General features: G+C 31.6%; 1 protein-coding gene across 1 annotated transcript in view; it reads left to right on the top strand.

Moving 5' to 3' along the window:
* Positions 1-20,052, top strand: part of LOC147066098 (uncharacterized) — a 173,237-nt gene that overhangs the window by 128,893 nt on the left and 24,292 nt on the right. Inside the window, exons 5-6 of the mRNA XM_085955724.1 lie at positions 3,415-3,547; positions 8,068-8,285. Coding sequence (XP_085811850.1) covers positions 3,415-3,547; positions 8,068-8,285 — 351 coding nt within the window. The remainder of the gene's footprint in view (positions 1-3,414; positions 3,548-8,067; positions 8,286-20,052) is intronic.

The raw sequence follows: 20,052 nt of genomic DNA, 5'->3' as shown, positions 1-20,052 counted from the left end.
TCGTGACGATATCCAGAACTTAGCATATTATAAAAACTGTTGATGACTACTTACTAGCTTATATTATAATATGTAACTGCAAATGGCTATAATCGGTTGCACTCCGTGTTTGGAACCGTAATTTGCATGGTCAAAAATCCCCTAAATCCTTAGTGTCAGTAAATGTATTATTCGCAACGAGGTGAAACGTCGTGCTGTTTGCAAAATTAATGGATTTGTTTGATATTCTTTTTATCAATTGAAAAAGCTGAACGTTCAAAGAAATTACAATTATTATTTTGACATATAAATTCACCATGAGTTTTAACCCATTCTATAAATTGTCAATGTTATAATGAAAGCCATGGATGGATTTGAATTTTTACATTTCGCAGATGATTTTAAATTATATGCACCAATCCGCAATGAGTTGGACTGTTGCATATTACAGCGAAATCTCTGTTCACTTGAAAGTTGGTCAATAAAGAATAAATTAGATACTGACAAATGTTTCTGTATTACTTTTTCTAGGTCAAGAACTCCGATTAAATATTATAATTATATTATGTCAAAAAGTTTATTAAAGCGTCAATCTGAGGCGCAAGATCTTGGGATAATTTTTAATTCTTAATTATCGTTTCACTCGCATATAACTTATACGGCTCTACGTGCGAGTAAGTTTCTTGGATTCATCATGCAACAAACCAGACCATTCATTTATTTGTACGCGGTGTTTTCTTCATTTTATTTATAAGCAATGCATATACATAACTTTTTCGTATAAAGTGTGAGTTTTCTCTCTTTTTTTAATCAAAACTCTTTATTATATTAATAATATTATTAATTATTTTTTATATATAAAATTCTACTACTGACTGGTGTTTTTTTGTTGCTAGATATAACTTACAAATTTACGTTAAGGCATGGTCTGAAAAGATCGTGACTATGCGACGCGCGGATTGTGCAAATGACGCGTAGTGAACAAAACATAATTTGTCATAACAGAAAACAAATTGACGTAGTCACACCTCGACTACCGCTCTCCGATTGGCGACGAGTGCAAAATTTCATCCCACCTATTGTTGAAAATTATTTGCCGTTTTACTTATGTATACTCTTAAGTAGTGTCAAATCAAGCTTTGATACTGCGTTCACTTTAAAAAAATTATGAACAGTACCTATGGTATGGCAAATCATCAAGAATAAAGTCACGCTACCAAATTATCCAAATTTACTTTGAAAACTCGGTCGTAGATTCGCGCAACTTATATACGACTTCGTGATTATCATGGCGCATAATTATAATCTCTCATCTGAGCAAGCCATCCGTCGAATAGTGGATAGAATTCGTACCAAATACCTAGTTTATAAATGATTCAATAACGTCAACATGTTGAAGAAATATTGTGCATATAGTCTTCAGTAGGGATTCCAATCCCGGGATCCCGGGATCCCGAGCTATTTTCGATATCGATGAATCCCGGGATTGATAAACTTGATTTTTTTTTATCAATTTTTATGGAAAATAAAATAAAAACGAAAATATAACAGAAAAAATATTCTTTTAATAACAAATAACAACATTAGAAATAAACTGAGTTTGAATGAAGTTTGATTTATACCCACGTGTAAGTTGCCGATTCATTTTATTTTTTCAAATAAATTATTGAGAATGAGAAAGATTGGAAAAAAATAATGCTTCGCACTTTTAAAAAAAGTTATTTCACCATGATCTCATACGTTTTACGGCAGTTTCATATTTGGCTGACTAATTAGATTTATGAAGCGGAAAGGCCATATGTACACCACGATTTGCTTTACTATTTTAAATCTCGCTAACCCATTTAATATGCTTTTACTATCAGAAACTGCAATCCATATTAAATTCACATTAATATTTATATTACAATAATATTTACTCCATTAAACTTATGTATTTCCAAGATTGAACGTATACAATATTAACAATAAATATCTTGAATAATATAAATGATACTAGATTTATTTTTGACCGATTTTATCAATGTTATTTATAAAAATGACAATGGAAAAGAATGCCAATCCCGGGACCAGTCCCAGGATCCCGGGATCGTCAAATTGTAATTCCGAAATCCCGGGATCAGAATTTTGGCTCGGGATTGGATTCCCTAGTCTTCAGTAATCGCCGCTGCAAATGATAGTGTGGAAGAAGATCCACACTTATCGATTCGCAGCAATTAGGCCTTGGCCGTCCACTATTAACGAATTTTTCGCAACGATCTTAGCCTATACCCGTATAAGATCCAGTTGGTGTAAGAATTATAGCTACGAGACCATCATAATATGTATCTTTATTTTGCCGTTTGGGCATTGGAAACTGACCAGTTGTTGTATCACAAAATAATTACGTTCAGCGATGTGGGTTATTTTTGGTTTAACGGATTTGCTAATAAGAAAACTGCAGCATATGCAGTGAAACCAATTAAAAGTACAACATAATACAGATACGAGCAAAGACATGGGTTAAAGTTTTAGTATGTATAATCACATCATTTTTTTTTCGACCATGTCCGATCCTGATAGGATCATATGGGCCTCCACAGAGTGGAAGTTTGTTTTGACAGATTTTGTTTTTTATGAGAAATGGATGTCAGCCTCTTGCTCAACCTATTAGGTCCATACTCTGACACACACAAATTGAAAAACAATATGTGTACTTGCCAGACCCAGGATTCGAACCTGGGACCCACGGCTTTATAGTCCAACGCTTATGCCGCGCGGCCACCGTGGGGACATCATAATATTATATTATGATTTATTGTACGTATATAGCCTATTTATATTCCAATTTTAAAATACGTTTTTTTATGAGTCTATGTATAATCGGGATAGCTATAATATTAATTTAATTAAAGGTATTAAATACAATAATGTAACAACTTCATCAATAATTCCGTCGTAGAAGCTTGAAAAATAACATAATAGACTATAAACAGGAAAAATTACCACTTTATCAAGAAAATTACGTAAATAAGTCATATTTCACAAAATTTTGGTATTCTCCCTTTCTTCGCGGATAATAAGAATTTATAAGCCTTGTGATAACATAATGACGTGTGAAAATATACAATATGTTATGTATATAAGTATATCAGTATGTATTTATTTAGGTATAGGTATATTATCTATAGAATTTTTGTTTATCGATACCACTAAGTCGTAAAACGAGTAGGTGATTTTATATTTAATTAATGTTTTATAGTACCTAAATAGTATTTTGATATATTATGTAATTGATAACTATATTAGAATATTATTTGTGCTCATTATTTATTAACTATTATAAGTAATTTTTGGTGTTTTAAATGGTAGAATAACTTAATTAATAATATTATGTACAATCGTATATAATATTATTAAACATACTATTATAATTATTATTTTTTACAATTTCAGTTTTGGGCAGCCTATGTTCCTTGCGATGCTCAGCACCGTGATGCTGTTCAGTTAGCGTTTGAACAAATTGATTTGATAAGACGTCTGACTGAACGATATCAACCTTCGCTGACACTCTGTACTACTGCAGAAGGTACTGTATTTTAATTATTTCGATTTTAAGTTCTTATTACTAACATAAACGTAAATATATTTTTTATAATACTCCCTAATCTTTACCGTTATAAAAACCTTTCCAATGATATTACTGATGTTTTAAAGTATTATCACTTCTAAAATCTGATGTAGATCTTAGCCGTCATCTGAAAAGATTTCTCAAAGTTTTTTTTGTTGTATTGAGAAATGGCTGCACGCAATTTAAATCTTGTTCTGGATCCAAAACAACATCTGAAGCTGCTATACGAATGATTCTACCTACGGCTCCAAAAGTGGAAATTTAATCACTTGACTAGAGCTAGCACATCTATTTATCAATATTGTACCGATATTGATATAAAATCTATTAAAACATGCTGTATTTCTAAAACGTTATAAGTCACTAGTGTGTTAGTCAAAATAGTAAAAAATATCCTATAAAAAAATTGATAGTGAAAAGTTTTTATATGAAGAATAATATTTTATGGTATTTATTATTGTTAACTGTTGTTTCAACTCGAAACGTGTGGGTCTTCATCTGAATGCGGCTAAGACCAAATCCATGTGCAGTGCTGCATGCATCGACGCCGACACTCCTCTGCGGGTTTCCGGTCTGCCCGTCGAGCTGGTGTCCAGATTCAAATACTTGGGTGCCACGGTTGCCGATGATGGTGGTATTTCTAGTGAGCTTTGAATCTGCATGGGTGTGGCGGGCTCTGCGTTCAACCAACTTGGAGTCGCATGGAGGTCAAGGCTGTATTCTGTGAGGACCAAATGTCGTTTGTTTAACACGTACGTGCTACCTGTGCTCCTGTATGGCTGTGAGACATGGCATCTTACTAAACTTCAAGAGCCTCGGCTTTTGAGCTTTAAGAATCGATGTCTCCGCCGAATCTTAGGGGTACATTGGTACGATCGCGTTACAAACACCCGAGTTCGTGAGCAGACACAACAGCCTTCGGTGATTGAAATTATCACGAGGAGACGATTTACGTGGCTGGGACACGTATTCCGGATGCCACCAAAGAGTGCGGCACGTCGTACCCTTGTGGCACAGCCTCAAGGGTTCCGTCGCCGTGGCCGGCCCTCCCTGAACCTGCAGCGGTGCTACAAAAGCGACCTACGTGCTGCAGGTCTGACATGGCGGGAGGCGCAGGAGTTGGCGATGGACCGAGGGAAGTGACGCCAACTTGTGCTTGTCCTATGCCCCAATGTTGAGATGTGACAGGGTGGAATAAGAAGAAGAAGAATATGCCAATCTTTTTTAAAATGTGACATGTAACGTTTTCGAAAAACAGCATTTAATTAATTATCAATTTTTGGTGAAAATATATTACAATAAGTAAAAAAATACAATATTATTTAATTATTATTCCACATAATATGATCAGTTAGGAATATTCTATCGAAGTGGACGAAACTCATCCTGATCATTAACAAATTATATAAAATAACTAGGTATTAAGTACATGATTCATTTTTATTTATTTTGATTAAGTAAATAGGTATTTTAGTAATATTTAAATTTTATCAAAATATTCTATGTGTATATTATTAAGCTATGAATTTATTTTGAAAATAAAATTACCTTGCAGAAGTTCTCATGGTTTATCAAAAAGTTATCTGAACAAAAATAAAAAATAAATGCAAAACAATTTTGATAAATCGTCTGTTCTAAATGCTGAAAATTTTAAATTAGATTTGCTTTCTATTTTTAGATGCGCCGATTACATTAGAAAAGTTTTTATCATAATTTATCCCTCTTTGTACTATTATTCTGTTAGCAAGCTACTTGGCATATCAACTTTTTAATCAAGGCCATTTGGCGTGCATCCAATTTTCCACGGGAATAAAATGAAAAGTTGCGCACTAGTAGAGCCTTTATAAAAAACAATCGTCAGCAAAGTGCGCAATCGTACCACAATCTTGCGGCCTGAGTGCCTAAAACAGCTATATTACACCGGACGATGCGATTTTAGTTTATAGAAATGTGGAACTTATTAATTTTAAATATTCTATACTCGAAATAATATAAACATTCACGCCTGTGACTGTGTACTTTAGAAAATAAAAAGCTGTTCTTCTCTTATTATTCTATTATGGATCTAGCGACACATATATCATCTGATAATTGTTTTATACTAAATATTGTTGATATTATCATGATTAGTGAAACAATTTAATATCACTATAGGTTATCTCCTATTTATAATATCTAACAGTTGGTAATGTTTCTTGAAATGATTGAAATTATATTAGTTGACATTATATTTACGCATGTGCTTTAGTGGTAAACTTCAATGAAAATATAAGACGGTACCTACTTGTTTTACTTAGTTAAATAATCACGACCAGTTTTATCAGCTTCAAGGAGACATAATCTGCTGGTATAATATATAACAAATATTAATACAGACAATTTAAAGGCAAAACTATATTTTATTGAAGATATAACCAATAATTAAATATACTAAGAAATTTTCTGTTCAAAAATAAATCAATCCAATTTACATATCTTTTCAGAAACATTAGTATGACAACTATTTACTGTGATTTATTTGAATTAATATTTCTACCGAGAATGGACAATTTACTATCATAAAAGAAAAAAAAATGGTTGACTACCTACTACAATATTATTGAGATTAGTACCTATCTAATATATTAAGCTGAATTATACATAATATAGTCAATTTTGTATGTATTTTATTATGAAAGTAGCATACATTAAAATATTACTATCATAATAGTGCTTCTTGTCTTCTGGTTGAGTTCAGTAAAATTTAATTGCGCAACTTAATATTGCCATAAGTTAAGCTTGCGTGAAACAAAACTGCGATTACTTGCATCCACAGTTGGCAGAGAAAAACTTTATATTTTTCATTAGTCTGGAAAGTTTTATGACTCGTGGAGAAAAATCGTTTTCGCTTTTTATGCATAAAAAAGTGCGCCAAATGTACTGAATAAGAAGTTTTAGAGATGCCACGTCTGTGTTTAGATTTCACTCCCAAACACCCGACGGTCTTTTACCTTTTTATCTCCGCAGTTCACTTGGTATCTTGCTAGATTTAAAAGCTGTTACCAAGAAACTTTTCACTTTGTGTCTCGGAAAAATTTATAAGTACAAGAAAACTGTTTTTCTACAGAACATTACTGTTAATAAAAATAGCAAACAACGTTATGTTTGGGCAGTATTTTACTCTGTACTTAAGAGAGGTCATGTAAGTGACTTCTCTTATAGTATAAATATGAATTATGGATTCCGTAGGTTATTCAAACGTGTAAGATATATTAAACAAAAAATATAGGAAATTGCGCTTTGATATATTTTCTTTCATTATTGTATAAACTTACTATTTGCAATTGTATCTATAAATCAACAAAATAAAAAAAAAACTTTGTTATAATAATATATGATAGCTAAGCATGTATTAAGTTTTCAATAAATTATCATATACATTAAATTTGCCTCAAAGTAATTAGCACATTTAATATCTATTAATATTGCAAGCTCCAATAAATAAATAAAAGAATTTTCATTATTGACTAATGCGCGTCTTAAAAAATATATTATAAGACGAAACTGTTTTTAATTGGGCCTTTATTCTATATTTTATATGTTAAATAGTTATACTATGTACACAATTTTGTATAAAAATAGTATCTACGTAGTTGAAAATGATTTTATAATAATTTATGAAACAAGTTTATCACTTAGGTACTATTTACCACCTATAAAGATTGCTTTGTGGGACGCGTTTTGTTCACATTGTGAGTTTTTATCAGGTAGCAACAACTTCTTCAAAAAATCTCAATATGTGAATTAAACACGTATCGTCAATCAATCCGATCAACTCATTTTATAAATTATTATGAATTAGCATCAAGTAAACGCCGAATCTTTTGAAAAAATCTTTTCTTTATTTCATATTTTAAATTATTTAAAAAAAATACAATAACTATATTGATACACTGAATATACATAATTAAAAAAATACATCAGATATATACCTACTAGAAAAATGTTTATCAAAAATATTAGCAAGTGCATGTACGTTTTAAATAAAATGTGGAGTGATCCAGGCATCAGTTAATAATTAGGGCTCATAATTGATACCTTGATTTAAAACACAAAACTCGATAGCCAGCATGAGCGCAATTTGATATACATTTCATGTAAGAACTTCTAGTTAAATACACGTAGTTTAATTGGTAAAGCACATTGGCGCAAATCTAGTGGTTACAGGTTAAAGTCCTATCAGCTGTTGTATAAAACAGAAAAAAATAGTTTTTCTAGTTAGTATATAACTGAAGTGTTACATTCTCGAATCTTGAGAATTATTTGTTGAATAAAAGAAATAGTTTATATTGATACACATATATTTACATTTTGAGGTATGATTTTATATTTAAAATATTATAGCAGAATATAGAATGGTATTAAAAATTTATGTAATATTTATAATGAAATTCATAATGGTAAAAATATTAAAATTACTTTATGTATTTTTAATTTAGACATACGAGAGGCTCATGCCAGCCAACGCATGTGCTCGCTCGTAGGCGTGGAGGGCGGTCACGCGCTCGGAGGGTCACTCGGGGTCCTGAGGACCCTCTACAGGGTCGGTGTGCGGTACCTCACCCTCACGTCGACCTGCAACACACCCTGGGCGGAGTGCGCGCTGGCGGACTCACGAACCAAACTAGAGCACGGTGGACTCACCGCATTTGGAAAGGTTTGATTCAATTTTGCTACCCTATCTTAATATTACACAGGTATCGATTTGGTTACAGCTGACCTAATCTCACATCCAATCGATCTAATGGGACCTTTAACTATATTCTAGAAAATGTTCAATTATACTGTGTAATTTTGATGAAGTGTAGTGATAGTTAAATTAGTACAATTAAGATAATCTCTATATATATATAAATCTCGTGTCACGATGTTTGTGGTCGAACTCCTCCGAAATGGCTCGACCGATTTTTATGATTTTTTTTATGTATATTTGTTAGGTATGAGAATAGGTCAACAAGTATATATCATACCGCTAGGTGATTAGGGTATCTCTATCCAGAAAATTTTTCTTTTATTTTTTTGACAATTTTTTTTTTGTATTTTTTTTATTATTTGTCATAAAAAAATACATTTAACTCCAAATTTTCGCTCTCCTACTCCCATTTTTTAATCGCGATTATATTATTTTTGTATGAACAAATTTAACCGTGGTTCGTATTTCAAACAGAACGAAATTATTTATGTTGTTGAATGACAGATGGCGTTACGTCCAAGAAAAATTCAAGAGAAGCGTCGCGTCATTTTGACATTTCATTCGGCATATCACAACGCAGTGCATGCAAAATTTTGTACGATTTATTTTAATTTATCTATTTTTATGTGCGTGTATCAAAGTCACAATGCCATCAAGACGCAAGGGGGGGCCATTTGGGCCGTCAAACGAATAAAGCAACAAACTTGCGAAATAGTAGAGCAGAAAGAACAGACGAACAAATCCAACAAGATAACAAAAATGTGCGTGTAAGCATGTCGCAATTGCGTGCATCTCAATCACAGGAGGCATGAGCTGAACGAAATCAACAACGACAATTGGAACGGAGCCAAGCGCACCGGTTCGTAGTTAACACACGCAGAGCAAATGACCGACAACGCCAACAAGTACATCGAACATTTATATCCGCTTCATTTCTTCGTCTCGCATTCGAGTACGAGCCAGATATTGAATATTCCGCTCATCCGAAAGTGCTGATTGGTGCTATGGACAAAGAATGTCCTCACTGTCATGCGCTCAAATTCAAACATGAGTCAGCAGGGATATGTTGCGCATCAGGAAAAGTGCAACTACCAGGAATTGAGATACCACTAGAACCATTGAACGGCTTGCTCATCGGCACGGTTCCAGATTCAAACCTGTTCCTGAAGTCCATTCGCGCATTCAATTTATGCTTCCAAATGACTTCGTCCGGAGCAACAGAAATAGTTCACAATACTGCGGCAAATGGTCAACAATTCCATTCTACGTTCAAAATCAAAGGCCAAGTATACCTCAAAGTAGGCTCATTGCTGCCAATGCCAAACAAACCACATAAATTTTTACAAATCTACTTCATGGGCGGTGAGGACATCAATCATCTGGATGCACGTTGCGGCTACAATAGCCTCAATTTGCCTAATGCCAGGCGCATCGTCGGCGAACTGGACGCCCTGTTGAATGAGCACAATGAATTATTGAAATCCTTCAAAGCACACATGCACGAATTGCAAAGTGACAATCACGCTATTGTCATCAATCCCGATAAAACATCAGCTGGAGAGCACGTGTGCCTGTTGTTGACGACATTGCTGGAATCATGGTTGGCGACCGCACATCGACGCGAAAAATCGTTATTCGAAGATGAAACAATAATTTGGAGTTCATCGCTGACACACACTGTTCATACGACGCTCTCCAATATCCGCTAATTTTCTGGAAGGGACAAGACGGATATTGCATAAACATTAAACAACGAGATCCTGTCACAGGTAATTCATTCATTATGAACATCATTACTCATTTTGAATTGAGAAAATGAATAGTTGATGTTTTTTTTGTTTTTATCGGCGGTCATCGTCTACAGCGCTCTATTCCTCTTTCTGTCATAGATCCCATCCCCACACACTTGCGATACATTCGTTATTTTTTATTTAACAACCAAAATATTCACTATAAATAATTTATATGGCAGAACAACGTTTGCCGGGTCAGCTAGTAATGATATAATATTATATTTTTTTATATACATAAATTCATCGAGTTAAGCAGCTCTCTTGACTATGACTGCCTATGGCTATAATTCATATACTGTCTCCTGGGTTTCGAGACATTTCAACCCTGGGGACTCTCTAATTCGAAGGCGGTGGCAGAGATTGATCGTCGGTTGACCGACAGAACGAAGCGAATATGAAAAAATAATAATCAAGAAATAACGCGGTCACTGTTTTCGAAACACATGAGGCATCCAAGGAACTGGATGAAATATTTGCCAAACTTAATTTGAATAAAATTATATAACTAGCATACTTACTTAATATTTCTCTTCATTATAAGTAATAATATTTTTGTTGTGAAAATATTTAGTGAGAACTACACTCTGCGATCTCTTTGTCACTCTCACGGTATATCGATCAAAGAAATTACTAAAGTCTACATTGCATGTTGTGGATTAATGGCACACTAGTTATTTTCTATGGTTTGAATGAGGTGAACACATTCTTCAAATATTCTAAATTCGACATCGTTGGAATTTCTAGGAATATGAATGATAATATAGTTGAAATTACAGATCGAGAAACCGCTTGGTATTTACTATATAAACACATGCTAATGATAACGTCTGTTATGGTTTACATGAAAAATGATCTAAAAGCTCAAGAAAAAATGATACAAGTGGTCTAAGATGAGAATTCAATGGATATGTAAAAAACTGGTTTGATAATAATGACAAGAGCCCGAAATTAAACAGGATTCTTAATCTTTATTTTTACTTGTGTACATGTAACAGATCTCTTCGATAAAATAGGGCAGACAAAAAATATTATACGAGTACTATACTTCGCTCCTAAATGTGTTTGAAAAATAGAGAGAAAGTAGGCATAATATCTAAATTTATTTGTGTAGTGCAGGGGTGGCGTAGATTTTTATACTTAGGAGCGAAGAAACAAAAAAAAATGTTGATTCGAGCAAGCACCTTTTCTCCAAAGATTTTTTTTTGCTCTACCTTCTAAAAAACAAAAAAAATGCGAACAGCTTTTCTCCCGTATATTGGACAAGCCTGTATTAGAAACTTGTTTTAGCTTTTCTTTTTGTCAGGTTTTTCATCGAAAAGAAATATGCACCCAGAGTCTAAGGGACTTTTCCATATTTACCAGAAGCTACGTCTCATCGATGCACTTTATTTTTTTTGGACGTTTCGTGTCGTCCCGGTTGATATTCTACCGTAGGTAGTTCTATCACGTGCAAGTAGAATTTCCGCACGTGCCTAACACTTATATAAGTTTTCTGCATGCGAAATGTTTGCTACCGCTAGTAATGAAATTCAAACGGTCTGACATCAGAATTGGTGGAATTGCTGTATATCATTCTAACGGCAGGGAAAATAATGTGACTATCATTAAAATTTCAACTTACCTTATAGAGTTACAACTCACCAAATTAGGCTTTCTCAAATAATTATCTACACGATTTTGCTTGACTGTGTTATTGACAGTAATACTTCAAATAGATTATAATCACGTTGCAGCGCGCGTATTGTCAGTTTTTGCACAACACAGCTGACAATGCAGTTTGTTAGTTTGAGGTTATGTGATTATTATTTCAACTGGGTTTCAGTAGCGCCATGTGCGAAGCATTACATTGGTCAGTTTATGAGTTCCTTCACAAACCAGTTCCATCAGATTTCAGTTGCGCCGTGGGAGGATGGCCTAAGCTGCTGCTATGGGGAAAAAGGTATAACGTCGTTTTTCTTGGTATTTAAAATGTTATCAGTCTGATGGTCCCATCCCGTAGAACATTATGGACCTTAAAATGAACATTTTCAGTTAGCGAAATCTGCCAAAATCGCCATAACAACAATGAGGTCACCTCAAGCGTATCGTGCTTCATCATGAACCGCACTAGTACAGTGAAGGTTTTTTTCCTACGCATTTTAGTCTTTCTTTGTTTTTAGTGGTTTTCTCTGTTGATTTTCTATTAAACTATTATCTATTTCTGCTGTTTGAGTCTATTACAACATATGGTCACCTGGTTGGCTTCTGTTCAAAATATTATCTGTGGATGCAATATCGTAAATTATTTTAACGTACGAATACATAGAAACTATTAAAATTAATTGAAGTTAGCATGAATAATGCATAATAATTCAAAATACTAATGCATTAGATTTGGCACTCCCTATCATTGAATTTATAGTGGTAGTGATCATTCAAAATATTCTGCAAAATGACGAAACCGTAGACCAAATTAGTCGATGGCACGTGGCAGCACATAACGTGATGATAAAGTATTTGAAGCATTAGATTTACCTACTTGGAAAGAATTTTAATAAAACACTTAATATGTTGAGTGGCATTTCAATGACTTTGATAAACTAGTAGTACATCTAATTAATGATTAAATTTTTAAATATAACATTATAATTCAAATTGAATACTAATGATTCGATATTGTTCATCAAAAATTCTGGGATTACGATTGAAACAGTAGGAATTTCCTATATTTTATTTATAACAATTACGATATCTGATTTAACCATCAAATTTTAGTAATCGTTAGGCAATATCATTTTTATCTTGTTACTTCATTATTTGATAATAATAAAATTTACTTTTCAATTATTAAATTATTCGGTATGTAAAACGAGTATTATTATTCTTCCATTAATAACACTGTATGATGGTTACTCTCTTTTATTAATTCGTTTTGTTTTACCATCAGCCAATGGTGATGTTTTAACAATAATTAATGGTTATAGACTAGCTGACGCATTTCAACAAGTTCGTTACCAATGCCTGAATCAAGTATAAATACAGCGAATCAAAAAAACGCATGATCGAATTCGTAAATTGTACTTACACCGCACGTTTACTTATTGTTTAATTATTTATAATAATTTAATAATTATGTTACTAAGCTATAATAAAAAACGAAATACCTAAATAAACTATGTACTAATTATATTATGTAAAACAGCGTGAACATAGGTTTGAAGTATGTAAGAATTTAAGATTTATAATTTCGTTGGCTATGTAGAGACATGTCGTAATTCCATCCATGAAAAGATGTTTTTGTTTTTATAAAAAAAATACTTTCAGTGTATATTTTCAACTACAGTACCTACATAATGTTTGCGTATGTTTTGTAACTTGCTTTCGGGAAATAAATTTGCTTTACATATTATAGAATAAAAAGTACACGTTTTATAAAAAAGTGCCTTTACTTTTTACGTATAGAAATGAATCAAATTACAAATTAATAGAGTTATTTTATAATAAAAAGGAATACAAAAAAAAAGCATTATATTTTGTATAGTATGAAGGTTATTTATTAATATGTAGGTAATATTATTAAGGACACAAATGCATTTATAATATAATAAAAGCATGGATGTAATAAATACAACGTATTATTATTGAAAAGTGTAATTCATTACTTATATATTGAAACATTTTTTTATACCGAAGTATATTTTTTATATTTTCTTAATATAATGAAAAAGATGCAATGAAATTTCATTTACAATTAACACATCTTTCTTACATAGCTACTTAAACTGTTGTATAGTATGAAACAGTTTTAATGAATTTTTAGTTATCACTATATACGTAGATATGTTGTTAAAATATAATATGTTAATAACAATGACATTAATATGGACGAAGCATCTAGAAAATAAAATGACACTCACTTTGTGTCGGGTCTGCCGGATGGCGAAATTCATATTTTAATATCGGTATCCTACGCTCAAATGAACATTCTGCTTGCAAGCGGTCTGGCGACACCGCTGGGTCTGCCCATACAAAATTTCTGACTGTCAGGTTTTGAATCCACCGTTATTATTGTGTTACAAAATGCCAATGTGCCTAGTTAAAAATTGTAAAAAAAATCTACTAAACACTCCAAGAAAGATGGGATATCACTTTTCATGTGTTAGTATTATTTATTATTTATAAAATGCCATTTTAAGATAATGTTTATTCAATGCAATTGAATGACAGAAACCATTGGACAGTCACCTGATATGCGTCTAATCTCCGAGAAGTCGTAAGTAACCGAGGATCTGTTTCTAACGCAATGAGTCATGACACTAATACGCCATTACAATAAAGGTTATATTACTATAAATTCTCGAAGCTTGTATCGCATAATGGAAATGGATACGTCATATGGTCACGTGACATCTACCTATACATCTGTGAATGACTTTCATTCACGATTTCTCGCGCGCGCCGGTATGAAGTGAGTTGTCCATTTAATAATGTCATTGGTTAATAAAAACAGTTCCACAATCATTACATTAAAAACACAATTTTGTGTAAGTATATTTCCGGATTTAATGTTTTTTTTTAAATACTTGCTTTTCCCTCCACTACCCGCCACATCTCCACACCCGTTATGCAGGCGTATACCGTGGCGTAACGAACGATAGGCGCTGTTCAAATTTGTGCCGAAAGTGTCCCAGGAGCAACTTCCCAAGACCTTGGTTGGCGTGCACTAGAGTGTGCGTGATCCCTACTACGGCCAATTCTCGATGAGAAAAGACCTCCTCGCTCGCCGTATAATGCCGCCGTACTATCGTTTACTTATTTATAGTGTAATAATAATATTTTATGTTTTAATTTTTTGAACCATTGTCCAAAATGACAACTCCAAAATGACTGAATATTTATTTTATTCATTTATATTAATAATATAGTAAATGGTATGTCAGTTAAGAAGCACCAAATAATATGTCTACTTTGTTTTTAAAAATACCATAATTATCATTAATTTATCGAATAAAATCGTATCTGTAATCAATGCTATGGTATGGGTCTTATTGCATCATTATTTTGACATCACAATATATATATATATATATATATATATATAATATACTGTCCGAATGTAAAAGAACACAAATTTTCTTTGTGTAAGTCGCAGATGGGAAAAATGATCCATATTCAACGATGATTTTAAGATTATCTGGATACAGAAAAAGAAAGAATAAAATAACTTATTCGAAAAATGAAAATAATGGACTGCAATCTAAATAAGTGATTTCTTTGAGAATTTTATTTATATTCGCATTTTATAAAATACATACATCGGTATGATAACAATAATTTTAGATAAATATGACAATGTAAATAGCCTACATCATTTCATTATATTTATATGATTATTGTATATATTCCATTAAATAAAGTAAGTAAATAAATAACCAACTAGCCATACCAAATAAAAACCAATTCATGAAGGTAGTTCTACACAATAATATGTAGTAGGTTAATTGGTAACTATACATTCTTACATCCAACAACACTCAAAGAAAACTAATCCAGAATCTAATCCAAGGAAAACATTTTAACTAAGATTCATTGTTTGTAGCCGTAGGTACAATAATACAATATTGCTGTGATGATTGATAGATATTATTTATTTTATATTTTCACTTAATTTTTTTTTTGATGAAACTACTCCTTTCTTCTATTAGATTATATTTTGTGCGTATACCAGAGCTTCTGAACTAGAATATTGCCAACGATTGTAAGGTACAAGATTTTGTTGCATACATCAATGGTTAGTTGAATTAAGAATTCAAAAAGGTAATTTTAAACATTTTTTATCAGGAATCGTGAGCAGCTTTTTAAAGCATAGACGAAGAAGAAATTACCTGTGGTGTCTCAAACAAGTGCAAATATATGTTTTTTAAAGAATTAATCACCGATGAATAACTTTATTGTAATATTGTTTTGTTCAATAGAACTATCTATTATTATTTTATTTATTTATTTATTAAAACAGTATTATTTCATAACAGTTAGGAAATGCATCATAATACGGAGTATAAATGACTAAAAAAGATGACAACATGTCATATTGAACAATGCGACATGTCTAACTACTGCCAAATACTAGAGAAGAAGTGATGAATTCTTAGAGCTCTGTGCAGATAGCATAATCATGAAATTGACCCCCAAAAATCACACAAAATACGAAACAATAAAATAACACAAGAAAACTACAAAATATCTAATTATGGCCATTAATAATTAAAGAAATAAATGAAGTAAACTAATTGAAATAAATACAGAATAAATATATTATATAAATATATATGAAAAGTAAACTTGAAATATATAAAAATAAATATGACAATAATGTATAAAACGATATAGTAGCACAAAAGCAAATAATTTTGTTAATTGCCAATGATGAACATATTCTTTAATAAAAAATACACTGAAGATAATTATTAGCATTAGTTGTTATAGTAGGTACCTACCCAGTATTAGATGTCATGGAACATAATATTATATGAAATCTGGCGACATGCAAGTTTGCATAATTATTATCGTTAGGTTTTAATATGACATTGAATAATATAAGTATGTTATACTATTACAAAACAACATTATTAAAAAAAAAAATCATCTGGCCATTTTTCAAATAAAATCTGCAAAAATGTGTAAATGCTTAAAAATAAATAAATAAAAAAATAAAAACTCCTTTCAGTGCCCCGCGAAAATTATGTTAGTATTCCGTCATATGTAAAAGGTTGGGAAACAATATCATATTATACTGTGTGAGTTTATACATGGACATATTGAAATCATTACTAACATGGCGGGTATAAGGAAATATACGTGTATGTGGCTTTTCGATTTCCTACGCATTTTTTCTGTAACATTTGTCAAAATTTTGCTCGATACCTCTGAGGGCACGTCCACGTGTACACGTGTCTACAATACCGTGGAGGGCGACGACACAATAAGGCAAAATGACAGAGCACAAAAATGATTTCAAAATCAGATGTAAATAATATTCAAAATGGTTTTTTAGTATAACGTATATTTTCAAAGTATCCTACTTACACCTATATTGGACGAGTGTTCTGGGATTTATTCTGTGCACCTGGAAAGTTTAATGACAAAAAAACGATATTAATTAAATCAGTACGATTTATTTTTATTAAATTGCCTCATTACTGAGGATTATTATCTTCATGAATAATTACTACTTTTCGTACAATTCATGAGCTCCTGACGTAGAACTTAAATGATTGCCGACACCGATAAAAATCCTGTCACATTCACGAATTGAGCAGTTTAACATACAAGAATTCTTTCTCTTCCTTTATGCCACTTACGTTGCCTATGATGAGTTTTCCAAGATATTACCCTCACCCCCTCCCAAGTGACTTGGGAAAATAACTGAGGAGTTCATCTCATACATATAGTTGAGAGTATATCTTTTATTCTGACTTTTTAAACGACGGACTATTTTGTGCGTATTTTACAATGACTTGCAATAATATTCTATACATTTTTATCGCGCCGCATTTTACAATTGTGATATACATTTTAAATAAAATAATGTAGCATTGCACACTGATGTGGAATGGGCAGTATGATTATAATGTTCTGCTTTTATGAAATATTAAAATCACTATTAAATAGCAAGTCGCACACCACGCGACGTTTGCACACATATGGAGCAATGCCAAACAGATAATACATTATTAACTTTACTATTATTAATAAAAACGTAAGTATTTTATGAAAAGTTATTACCTGTCTTATATAATATAATTTATAGTTACGAAGTCACGCTTACTTTTCCATATTAGTTTCCTATTTGGAACTTAGTACGTTATCAATCAAATAGTGTCACTTCTAAGAATTTCTGCAAAAAGCCAATTTTCTCAATGATTTAACTAACTTTTCATGTGATAATATGGTAAGTGAAATAACAGAGTTCAATATCTTATAAGATCAAAATGAATGCTTAAAATAAGTAAATTTACATCAATTAAAATATACCTAATTGGAATAAAAAAAAATACTTTGATAATTTGTTAAAGTTGTATTTTTTTTGTACTTTTCCACAGTTAATTTATAATTTTAACCTACTACTTGTTTCATCCAGATTGACATAACTAAAACATAATTAAAAAACTTTGAACAATATAATATTTATAAAATCAGTTGTTGTTAAGGGCGGTGATCGTTTAATATTCCTTGTGTACCACTGTATAACAGCATTATTCCAGTGGTTGTCCACTCCATTGCCATTTCATCTACTTAGCGACCTCTATCACATTGAGAAATCGTGTTTGCTTCCTTATAAATTTATTTATTTTGTAGTCGTTATGCATTACATTCATCTTATCATGCCACGTTAGGCTAATTGTATTGTTTATATTTCTCTTACATTAAGAGTCCATGTTTTTAAGTATATATGAGTACTGGTAGCACACAATGGTTGAATACTTCACATTTGATAATGTTCACTACAAAATAATTATTTTTTGTGAAGATTGGTAATAAAAAAAGGTTCAATGGGATACTTACTCTATTTAAGTATTTTATTACAATTTCAATAGTTGGCCACATTCTCTTAAATTATTCTTTCACTATTTTATACAAATTTTACTTACCAGTTTTATTAGGAGTAGAAACATGTTATTTCTAACAAACTAATGAAAATATAACTAACATCTATGGATTGTTTCTCGACTGTGGTCATGCGGGAATAGAAATATTAAATAGGCACTCCATGTGTATTTCGTTTAATATTGAGCAGAGCACGTACGTCCTTTTCGATTTAATATATCGCATATATATGACCATTCACAATTCCTACGACACGTGCTTCCAAAGCACTCCACTCTCTAAGGACGAACTAATTTTCAACACGTTCCACATGCATCTCGAAAAAATAATAATAAATCACTGCGAAGGGGAAAGTAATCTTTCTTTTGTTGTTAGGCGTACACACTCAAAATAAAAAAGACTAACTTCACGTCTCATGGTTAAAAACATTTTCGGGGTATTTACTATTTATAATCGTGTTATTTATTTATTTTAATTTTTTCAGTACATACATCAGCAATAAATAAATATTTTTTGCTACGCTTGCAATTACTGTGGTGAAGGCTATATACTTATATCGTTCAGTCTATTAAATTACATTTATTCATTTCAGGAACATGTCTTTCACTACGCTAGTTATATTGAAAAATACTCACTACATAAATCAAAATGTTGTTTTAAAGATAACTGGGGAATTAACACTGACTTTAATACATCAATAGTCTATGATGAATAATAATAAAAAAATAATAATACATGTGATCATAAATATTAGTGACCATCTTATAAGTACACATAGCATAATAGAAATGAGGAGATATTTTTATATTGTAACATCTTTTTGTTAAGTCAAAATTCAATTTTGAAATATATGCATTTTATATTCAATACTTAATGATATAAATTCAAAACAAATGAATGTTTCTTTCTCTCAATTTTATTACGCACTGGAATGAAGTAAGGAAGCTAAATTATGTTGATATATTTACAAATTATCCACTTTTTTTGTTTTTTAACACAGTTTGTTTCTGTTTTATTATCGCCATATAATACTCTAGTTGTATCTAATATTAAAATTACTTCCAAATAGAAAGTCCCACACTATATCACATTTCTTCATATAGACAGTAGCACTAGATAGCTAGTATATTATATATTGTATTTTCAATTACTTTTAATCTAGAGTAATGGGTTAATTGGTTGTGCAAATGGCCTAGAACAATTCCGTATAAGAAGTTAATTAAGAGTTAATAAACATATTGGCTTCAATTATGGAGAAAATAGGCATTTACATTTTATATATTTGGCGTAGCTACATAAAACCACATGTCTGCAAAGTTTTCTTATTATTATTAGTAATAATTTAAGTAACA

This window comes from Rhyacophila brunnea, unplaced genomic scaffold (genome assembly GCF_057557595.1).
Source record: "Rhyacophila brunnea isolate RB1 unplaced genomic scaffold, BYU_Rbru_1.0 scaffold_5, whole genome shotgun sequence".
Taxonomy (NCBI): Eukaryota; Metazoa; Arthropoda; class Insecta; order Trichoptera; family Rhyacophilidae; genus Rhyacophila; species Rhyacophila brunnea.
This window is presented reverse-complemented; position numbering and strand designations above follow the sequence as displayed.